The sequence below is a fragment of the Melanerpes formicivorus genome, unplaced genomic scaffold, assembly GCF_026170545.1.
Source record: "Melanerpes formicivorus ecotype bairdi unplaced genomic scaffold, bMelFor1.0.p_v2 SCAF_164, whole genome shotgun sequence".
NCBI classification, from domain to species: domain Eukaryota; kingdom Metazoa; phylum Chordata; class Aves; order Piciformes; family Picidae; genus Melanerpes; species Melanerpes formicivorus.
Genome location: NW_027142516.1, coordinates 485,328 through 495,217, shown reverse-complemented (window position 1 = coordinate 495,217; position 9,890 = coordinate 485,328). Strand labels below are relative to the sequence as shown.

The 9,890-nt window shown below is 61.1% G+C and overlaps 1 protein-coding gene and 1 long non-coding RNA gene across 2 annotated transcripts; one reads left to right on the top strand and one right to left on the bottom strand.

Moving 5' to 3' along the window:
* Positions 1-493: 493 nt before the first annotated feature.
* On the top strand, positions 494-3,954 carry LOC137457248 (uncharacterized). The gene is made up of 2 exons (XR_010991222.1): positions 494-566; positions 2,897-3,954. It is a non-coding gene; the product is annotated as an uncharacterized lncRNA (long non-coding RNA).
* Positions 3,955-5,989: 2,035 nt separating this feature from the next.
* Positions 5,990-8,660, bottom strand: LOC137457265 (feather keratin 4-like). Its single transcript, XM_068169099.1, has 2 exons — positions 8,573-8,660; positions 5,990-6,976 (listed from the first exon to the last, which is right to left on the bottom strand). The coding sequence occupies exon 2, from the start codon at positions 6,954-6,956 to the stop codon at positions 6,498-6,500; it is 459 nt and encodes a 152-aa protein (XP_068025200.1). The 5' UTR covers positions 6,957-6,976; positions 8,573-8,660; the 3' UTR covers positions 5,990-6,497.
* Positions 8,661-9,890: the final 1,230 nt, after the last annotated feature.

Sequence of the window (9,890 nt, the reverse complement as noted above, 5' to 3'; positions counted from 1 at the left end):
TTTCCTCCCCCACATGGCCCAAGGAACTCGAGCCAAAGCTTCCAAACCCTGCTTGCATCCTGCCCACTTGGCTCCAAGAAAGGCTCCTTGTGGGTGGCCAGCCCTGAGCCCCGAGCAGGGAGCAGCAGAGAGCAGCCTGGAGCAGCCTGGAGCAGCCTGGAGCAGCAGGGAGCAGCCTGGAGCAGCAGGGAGCAGCAGGGAGCAGCCTGGAGCAGCCTGGAGCAGCAGAGAGCAGCCTGGAGCAGCAGGGAGCAGCCTGGAGCAGCCTGGAGCAGCAGGGAGCAGCCTGGAGCAGCAGGGAGCAGCCTGGAGCAGCAGGGAGCAGCAGGGAGCAGCCATCAGAGGCTCAGCTCAGGGGCTGGGGCTCACAGCTGAACCAACAGCTAACCCCAGGACAGATAATTACAGCAGCTGCAGGAACCCTCCAAGCACCACCACCTGCTCTACGAGGCCAGGAGATAATCTCCTTGGCCTGCAGGCAGCTGCAGGGATGCTATAAAAGCAGCTGGCAGCTGCAGGCTGTTTGCTTGCTTGCTTCTGCTGCTTCCTCTCCTCCTCTGGATCAGGTGAGTCCCCAGCCTGGGTCCTCTTTTGGCTCTCCCAGTTTGGGTGCTAGACTTTGCTGCTCTGATTGCAGCTCTCTGCTTCTCAGCAGGTCTCTGCTGTAGCAGTTTGGAGGCCTGGGTGGGTGTGGGGGAGGTAAAAGGGGGTTTAGGGATCCACCTTGGGCTCAGACACTTTCCATTGGGTACCAGGGGGTCTGAATCCTCTCCTCTGCTTTTAGCCTCCCTACAGCAGCCCTCTGCTGCTGGCTGCTGTTCTTCTCAGGGTGGTTCTTCAGTCAGGTGTGCTTCTGGCTCTGATGTTCTTCTGCTTCCAGCAAGCTATGGAAGCTTTGAAGGTTAACCCTTCCAGGCATTGAGACAATCCCTGCCTGGTGCAGGTGGGAAGGGACCTCTGGAGATCATCTCCTGTAACACTCCCCCTCCTGCTCCAGCAGGGCATCCCCCAGCAGCTTGCCCAAGTGGGGTTGGAAGCTCTCCAGACAAGGAGAGCTCCACAACCCCTCTGGGCAGCCAGCTCCATGCCTCCAGCAGCCTCACACCAAAGGCTTTTCTCCTCCTCTCACCTAAAGCAGCTTCCCCACGAGCCTCAGGGCACTCAGTGCCCCCCAAGCTTCTCCCACTCGTGTGCTGTGCTCACCCTGGGGCAGGAGGGGGGCTGGTGGGGGGCAGCCCTCGCTGCCAGGGAGCTGAGCAACGTTTGGCAGGGCTCAGGATGTGCTGTGTGGGACAGTGCTCAGACACTGTCCTCCACATCCTGGTCTCCAGGCTGGTGACACATGGGTGTGATGGGTGGAGCACTCGATGGATACAGAACTGGCTTGATGCCCACACCCAAAGAGTGGCTGCCCATGGGTCCCAGGGGAGGTCAGGGACAAGCAGAGTCCCTCAGGGATCAGCCCTGGGACCAGGCTGCTTCAACATCCCTGTGGGTGCCAGGGACAGTGGCACTGAGTGCAGCCTCAGCAGGTTTGCTGATGGCACCAAGCTGTGTGGGGCAGCAGACAGGCTGGAGGGAAGGGATCCAGCCGGGGGAGCTGGGCAGGCTGGAGGGAAGGGATCCAGCCAGAGGGAGCTGGGCAGGCTGGAGGGAAGGGATCCAGCCAGAGGGAGCTGGGCAGGCTGGAGGGAAGGGATCCAGCCAGAGGGAGCTGGGCAGGCTGGAGGGAAGGGATCCAGCCAGAGGGAGCTGGGCAGGCTGGAGGGAAGGGATCCAGCCAGAGGGAGCTGGGCAGGCTGGAGGGAAGGGATCCAGCCAGGGGGAGCTGGGCAGGCTGGAGGGAAGGGATCCAGCCAGGGGGAGCTGGGCAGGCTGGAGGGAAGGGATCCAGCCAGAGGGAGCTGGACAGGCTGGAGGGAAGGGATCCAGCCAGAGGGAGCTGGGCAGGCTGGAGGGAAGGGATCCAGCCAGAGGGAGCTGGGCAGGCTGGAGGGAAGGGATCCAGCCAGGGGGAGCTGGGCAGGCTGGAGGGAAGGGATCCAGCCAGAGGGAGCTGGGCAGGCTGCAGAGCTGGGCACAAGCCAACCTCAGGAGGACCAAGGGCAGGGTCCTGCAGCTGGGTCGAGGCAATCCCAGGCACAAATCCAGGCTGGGCAGGGACTGGCTGGAAAGCAGCCCTGAGGAGAGAGCCTTGGGGGTGCTGGGGGAGGAGAAGCTCAGCAGGAGCTCTCAGTCTGCACTTGCAGCCCAGAAAGCCAAGCAGAGCCTGGGCTGCAGCAGCAGAAGTGTGGCCAGCAGGGCAAGGGAGGTGATTCTCCCCCTCTGCTCAGCTCTGGGGAGACCCCACCTGGAGTCCTGCCTCCAGCTCTGGAGCCCCTAGGACAAGAGGGATGTGGAGGTGCTGGAAGGTGTCCAGAGCAGGGCCAGGAGGATGAGCAGAGGGCTGGAGCTGCTCTGCTGTGAGGACAGACTGAAGGAGTTGGGGCTGTTCAGTCTGGAGAAGAGAAGGCTCTGAGGTGACCTCATTGTGGCCTTCCAGGATCTGCAGGGGGCTGCAGGAAGGCTGGGGAGGGACTGCTCAGGATCTCAGGCAGTGCTAGGACTAGGGGGAATGGAATGAAGCTGGAGGTGGGGAGATTCAGGCTGGAGGGGAGGAGGAAGTTCTTCCCCATGAGAGTGGTGAAGCCCTGGGATGGGTTGTGCAGGGAGGTGGTTGGGGCTCTGTCCCTGGAGGTGTTTAAGCCCAGGCTGGCTGAGGCTCTGGGCAGCCTGATCTAGTGTGGGGTGTCCCTGCCTGTGGCAGGGGGGTTGGAACTGGCTGATCCTTGTGGTCCCTTCCAACCCTGCCTGATGCTATGATGCTCTGCTGTGACCTTCCCCCTCTGTGTTTCAGCCTTCCCTGCCCTCGGGGCCATGTCCTACTGCGGAGACCTCTGCCTGCCCTGCAGCAGCCCCTGCGAGCTGCCCTGCCCCCAGCCCTGGGCCAAGGCCTGCAGCGAGCTGTGTGTGACCTCCTGCAACGACTCCAGGGCCGTCATTTATCCTCCTCCTGTGGTCCTGACTTTCCCAGGGCCGGTCCTCAGCTCCTGCCCCCAGGAGAGCGTGGTGGGCAGCTGCGGACCGCCGGGCTCCGGCCGCCCCTTGGGCTCCGGGGGCTGCCTGGGGGCCAGGGGCTACGGGCATGCTGTTGGCTTGAGGGGCTCCATCCTGTTTGGGGGCTCAGGGGGTTATGGGGGTGCAGGCAGCTCCAGCAGGCTTTACAGCTGCGGGTGTTCATCCCTGGGCAGGGGCAGCTGCAGCCCCTACCCCTACCGCCGGTTCAGCAGCTACAGCCAAGGGAGCTGCGGCCCCTGCTGAGCGCCGCCTGGGGGGCAGCAGGGAGGAGAGGGCAAAGCCCAGCGGCTCAGGATGGGCTTTGAATCCCTTGCCCTCCCCCAAAACTCTGTTTCCATCTCTTCAGCTCTGTCCTGGAGCTCTTTGCTAGGCAAATGCAACCACTCAGCCCCCGAGCTGCACGCCAGGCTCTTGGCAGCTTCTCTTGCTGCTTCCTTTGCTGCTTGCTTTCATCCTCTCCTCCTTGCACCGCTCCTGGGGGCAGGCAGGATCCTCAGCTACGAGCTCCCAGCACTGCAAGCATCCCAGACGCCCTCCAGGTTAACAGAGTGTTCCATGTGTCCCAGGAACTTGTGCATCCTGTGGCCTCCCACAGCACTGCAGGGCTGGAAACCTCCTTCGCCTCAGGTCTGCTTTCAGTCAACCTGGGGCTGAAAGGGGCAGAAAGGGGAGGTAAAGCTGCAGCTGGGAGAAGGGAAGCAGAAATTCTCCCTTCAAATCCACGACTCAAAGGCACAAACCCTGAGGGGAAGGCTCCTGGGAGTGATTCTTGGGCCCCTGTGTCACTGCAACTGTTGGCTCTGCTCCTCACCCCCATTAAAGTCTGCACAACACTGCCCTGGTGTCCCTTCAACTGACTTCTCTGTCCAGAAGAAGCCCTCCCAGCTCCCTCCTTTCTCTTCCAGGTCACCCAGCAAGCTTCTGGTGGCCACCAGCAGGGCAGCTTTGTGCCCATCCTAGCACTCAGTTGCTTGGAGATGAGAGTTTTGGCTCTCCTGCCTCCCTGGAGAGCCAGGGAAGGTCCTGCTGCAGGCAGCACACAACCACCACTGCCTCTGCTCTGCTGGGGTCCAGCTCCAGGCAGAATCCTCGAATCAGCCAGGTTGGAAAAGACCTCAGAGCTCATCAAGCAGCTCCTCAGCTTTTGGTTCCTTCCCAGGACAGCAGTGGAAACTCCTCCCCAGCGCTGGCAGCCGCCTGCAGCAGGAGGCTTCGTGCAGCAAACGCTTGGCAAATGGTGGAGTGAAAGGCTCTGAGCAGCTCCTTTCCCTCATAAGCTCCTGGGAGGTGAAGATAAAAACTGCCCCAGCAGCCCAAGAGGTTGTTTAATCCTCCCCTGGCACCACAAAGCCTTGCAAAACGTTTTAGGCAGGTCCAGAGGAGGCCACAAAAATCATCCCAGGGCTGGAGCAGCTCTGCTGTGAGGACAGGTTGGGAGAGTTGGGGCTGTTCAACCTGGAGAAGGCTCCAGGGAGACCTCAGAGCAGCCTGGCAGGGTTTGAGAGGGGCTGCAGGTGAGCTGGGAAGGGACCTTGGACAAAGGGATGGAGGGGCAGGAGCAGGGCTGATGGCTTCAGACTGGAGGAAGCTGGACTGAGATGGGACATGAGGAGGAAGCTCTGCCCCAGGAGGGTGGGGAGGCACTGGGACAGGTTGCCCAGAGAGGCTCCAAGCTTGGAACTGTTCAAGGCCAGGTTGGATGAGGGTTTGGGCAGCCTGGGCTGGTGGGAGGTGTCCCTGCCCGTGGCAGGAGGTTGGAGCTGGCTGAGCTTTGAGCTCCCTTCCGACCCCAACCCATTCTGTGCCTCTCCAGTTCCCTGCCTGCAGGACTTCCCAGCTGCTCCTGCAGAGTGGTTGAGCTTCTGGAGGGCACCAGCTTGCCCCAGTGGGCACAGGAGGGACACTTCCCAGGCAAGCAGCACATCAAAGAGCCCAAGTCTCAGTTGCTTCACCCATCCCCTCCAGCTCCACAAGGAACTTGCTGGGATTGAAGCTGTCAGCAGCTTTCTCTAGGCCAGGGGTAAGGCAGAGCCCCAAGCTGTGGAGCTGTGAGTGGGGCTCAGGACCCCTCTGAGTGAGCCCCAAGCTGTGGAGCTGTGAGTGGGGGTCAGGACCCCTCTGAGTGAGCCCCAAGCTGTGGAGCTGTGAGTGGAGGTCAGGACCCCTCTGAGCCCCAAGCTGTGGAGCTGTGAGTGGAGGTCAGGACCCCTCTGAGCCCCAAGCTGTGGATCTGTGAGTGGGGCTCAGGACCCCTCTGAACCCCAAGCTATGGAGCTGTGAGGTGGAGGTCAGGACCCCTCTGAGTGAGCCCCAAGCTGTGGAGCTGTGAGTGGGGCTCAGGACCCCTCTGAGTGAGTCCCAAGCTGTGGAGCTGTGAGTGGAGGTCAGGACCCCTCTGAACCCAGAGCTGTGAGTGGAGGTCAGGACCCCTCTGAACCCAGAGCTGTGAGTGGGGGTCAGGACCCCTCTGACCCCCAAGCTGTGGAGCTGTGAGTGGAGGTCAGGACCCCTCTGAGTGAGCCCCAAGCTGTGGAGCTGTGAGTGGGGGTCAGGACCCCTCTGAGCCCTAAGTTGTGGAGCTGTGAGTGGGGCTCAGGACCCCTCTGAGTGAGCCCCAAGCTGTGGAGCTGTGAGGTGGAGGTCAGGCTGGAACTGGATGAGCTTTGAGGTCCCTCCCAGCCCAACCCATTCTGTGACCCTGTGCTGAGTGGACAACACACAAAAGCCACCAGGAGAGCTGGTCCCAGCTTTGCAGGCCCCAGGTCTGGATTAAGAGCCAGAGGAGCCTGGCAGCAGCTGAGCCATCCCTTCCACAGCCTTGTCTGTCTGCTGGGGTCAGGCTGAGGAGGAAAGGAAACCAGAAGGCAAAGGCTGTGATGCAATAAGAGCTTTAATAGAAGCAGGATGAGGGCTTCATAGCAGCGGAAGGTGAGAACCCAGGGGGTGCAGGAGGCATCTGCAGGGCTGGCTGGGGGGGGGATGGTTGTCTTCTCGTGGGGCTGCAGTCTGGAGGGTGAGCTGCTGCCTTGCTTGCCTCTGCAGGGCTTGAGAGCTGAGCCTGGGGCTCGTTCAGGGTCTTCATTGCTCGATGTCAGTCCCAGGCTGGGCCAAGTGTGGCAGCTCCCCAGGACCCAACCTCCAAAGCCAGGCAACATCCCAGGGGAGAGGCCAGGACAGAGAGGATCTGAGCTGTTTGGTCTCCTATAAGCCACTTGGACTTCAACTCAAAGCTTAGGACCCTTCAAAGGCAGAGCTGAGACCTCCCCAGGAGATACCAACCCCCCCCAGCAAGGCCAAGACACTCTCTGGGGGGGGGGTTCTATGGGGGGTTCCTCTGGGCCCCCCACTGCTCTGCCCTGCTGGAAGCTGTCTCCCTCTGCTCAGTTACGAGTTGAGGCATTGCTCCCATCCCTGCTGGCCTCAGCCTCCTTGGGGGGCTTCACAGGGCCCACCCCTCCCACGGCTGCAAGCGGAGACCTGCGGTAGGAGGAGGAGGAGAAGGAGGAGGAGGAGGAGGAGAAGGAGGAGGAGGGGTAGGAGAAGCGACCGCCCAGACAGCCACCGGCCCCGAAGGAGCCCTGGGCGCCCCAGGAGCTGCCGTAGCCGAAGGAGCTGCCGAAATCCATCGGGGAGGTGGTGCCCACGATGCTCTCCTGGGGGCAGGAGCTGAGGATGGGGCCGGGGAAGACGATGGTGACCGGCGGGGGGTAGACGACGGCGCGGGAGTCCCCGCAGGAGGCGAAGCAGGGCTGGTTGTGGGCATCGGCGTAGGGCTGGGGGCAGCTCAGCTCGTAGGGGGAGCAGCTGCTGTAGGTGCAGGACAGTCTGTTGGAAGACATCTTCGTGGCTGGAAGCAAGGCTGCAAGACACAGGGTGGGGAGGGCACGGTCAGGGATGATGCCCTGGTTGGGGGGAGGGTGTCTGCAAAGAGGGAAACCTCCCTGACCCGAGGAAGAGGGAGAGAAGGCACAGGGAAAGCAGTTTGGAGTCAAAGGGGAGAAGCACAAAATGCAGTTCCCCCCATTCCCACCCAGCTCAGGAGCAGCCCTGAGTGGTTCAAAGAATGCAGTGCTCAGGAAGCTCTTCCTCTGGGGCTGAGGACAGAGTGGAGCTCAGCTCACAAAGGTTAGGGCAGAGCAGTGCTCAGGAAGCTCTTCCTCTGGGGCTGAGGACAGAGTGGAGCTCAGCTCACAAAGGTTAGGGCAGAGCAGTGCTCAGGAAGCTCTTCCTCTGGGGCTGAGGACAGAGTGGAGCTCAGCTCACAAAGGTTAGGGCAGAGCAGTGCTCAGGAAGCTCTTCCTCTGGAGCTGAGGAGAGAGTGGAGCTCAGCTCACAAAGGTTAGGGCAGAGCAGTGCTCAGGAAGCTCTTCCTCTGGGGCTGAGGACAGAGTGGAGCTCAGCTCACAAAGGTTAGGGCAGAGCAGTGCTCAGGAAGCTCTTCCTCTGGGGCTGAGGAGAGAGTGGAGCTCAGCTCACAAAGGTTAGGGCAGAGCAGTGCTCAGGAAGCTCTTTGGAGCTGAGGACAGAGTGGAGCTCAGCTCACAAAGGTTAGGGCACAGAGTCATTGAAGTTGGCAAAGCTCTCCCAGGTCACCCAGGCCAACCCCACCATGGGCACTAAACCATCTCCCAAGTGCCAGGTCTGCAGGTTTTGGGGACCCCTCCAGGGCTGGGGACTCCACCACCTCCCTGGGCAGCCTGGGCCAGGCCCTGACCACTCTTGCAGGGCAGAAATTGCTCCTCATGGCCAACCTCACCCTCCCCATATGCAACCTGAGGCCATTATAGTATCACAGTATCAGTCAGGGTTGGAGGGGACCACAAGGATCAGCCAGTTCCAACCCCCCTGCCCTGGGCAGGGACACCCCACACTAGATCAGGCTGCCCAGAGCCTTCTCCTGCCACTTGTCCTTTGGCAGAAGAGCCCAAGCTGGCTCCAGCCTCCTCTCAGGGAGCTGCAGAGACCCAGAAGGTCTCCCCTCAGCCTCCTCTTCTCCAGGCTCAACACCCCCAGCTCCCTCAGCTCTTGTTCTCCAGACCCTTCCCCAGCTTCATTGCCCTTCCCTGGACCTGCCCCAGCCCCTCCATATCCTTCTGGCAGCGAGGAGCTCCCTGTGAGAGAGCTGCTGGGAGCCAGCACAGCCTCTCCAGGAGAGATGAGCCTCAACCTGGCCACAGCTTCTAAAAGCTGCTCCTGGGACGATGCTCTCTGCCATCTGCACTTGCCAGGCCCTGCTGAGAGCATTGAGCATCCATCCTCTGCAGCAGGCCAACATCTCCTGCAGCTCCCCCAGGTCCACCTCCTCCCCTCCAACCCTGCCCAGCTGAAAGCAGGCAGAGAATCCTTCCCTACCTCCAACCATGCAGCAGGCAGTGCCCTCCCCCCAGCACCTCAACCCCCCTGCCCCCTGCAAGAGGCTGCCAAGCAGAGCAGACCCAGCTCAAGCCAGACTTACTCAGTTCACCACCAGGATGAAGGCAAGAAGAGGAGGGTTTGGGAGAGCTCTGAGCTCTGAGGGCTTTTATAGAGGCCCTCAGAGCAGCTCAGGGTCGTGAGCCATGCCCTGGGCACGTCCTCCCCACTGCCAAAACAAACTTCCCAGCCTTTGGCCACGTCAAAAGGGTGGAGGAATCTCTGCATCTTGTTTGCTGTTGGGCAATGCTGAGCTGAGTGGTGGCAGAGCCATGGTGCAGCCTTCAGGGCTCTGTCATCTCCCAGCAGGGTCAGGGTTCAGCCTCAGCTTTCTTGCTGCTCCTGGCCAAAAAGTTCACTTCCTCCTTCCCCCCCCCTTTTTTGTCCAAGCTCCAAAGCACTGAGCTTGGCCACACCGAGGGAAAGATCTCTGTGACAGGAGAGATTTGGGGTTTGAAAGGATGGGTTGAGGTTCAGGGGTGTGGAGGGCTTCAGAGCTTCCAAGCTGCAGGGAGAGCTTTGGGTCTCCTTGGCCAGCTGCCTTCCTGCTCCCTTTGTGGCCCCACTCTCTTTTGCCCTCCAGAGGGGCAAAAGGAAAGGGATGGAGCACAGCCCCTGGGGGCTTCCACGCTGCTGATCCCCCTGCTCACAGCTCCAGGGAAGATGTTCTGGCAGCTGAGGGGCTTTTGGCTCTCCAGGTGAGATCCTCCACAGCTTGGAAGGAAGAGGAACCTTCCTGGGGAGGAAGATTTTACCATGAGGGTGCTGGAACACTGCAACAGATTCCCAGGGAGGTAGTGGAGGCCCCAAGGGGAGGCTGGACAAGGCTGGGAGCAACCTGCTGCAGTGGAGGCTTGGAATGGATGAACTCTGGAGGTCCCTTCCCACCCAGGCCATGCAGGATGTCCCTGCTGAGTGCAGGGGGCTTGGGCTGGATGAACTTAGGAGGTCTCTGCTGAGTGCAGGGGGCTTGAGCTGGATGAACTTAGGATGTCCCTGCTGAGTGCAGGGGGCTTGGGCTGGATGAACTTAGGAGGTCTCTGCTGAGTGCAGGAGGCTTGGGCTGGATGAACTTAGGAGGTCTCTGCTGAGTGCAGGGGGCTTGGGCTGGATGAACTTAGGATGTCCCTGCTGAGTGCAGGGGGCTTGGGCTGGATGAACTTAGGAGGTCTCTGCTGAGTGCAGGGGGCTTGAGCTGGATGCACTTAGGAGCTCCCTTCCCACCCAGGCCAGGGAGGATGTCCCTGCTGAATGCATGGGGCTTGGAATGAATCAACTTAGGAGGTCTCTGCTGAGTGCAGGGGGCTTGGGCTGGATGCACTTAGGAGGTCTCTGCTGAGTGCAGGGGGCTTGGACTGGAT

Excerpts from the sequence above, each read along its gene's own strand:
- LOC137457265 (XM_068169099.1), bottom strand. The coding sequence starts at position 6,956 with ATGTCTTCCAACAGACTGTCCTGCACCTACAGCAGCTGCTCCCCCTAC.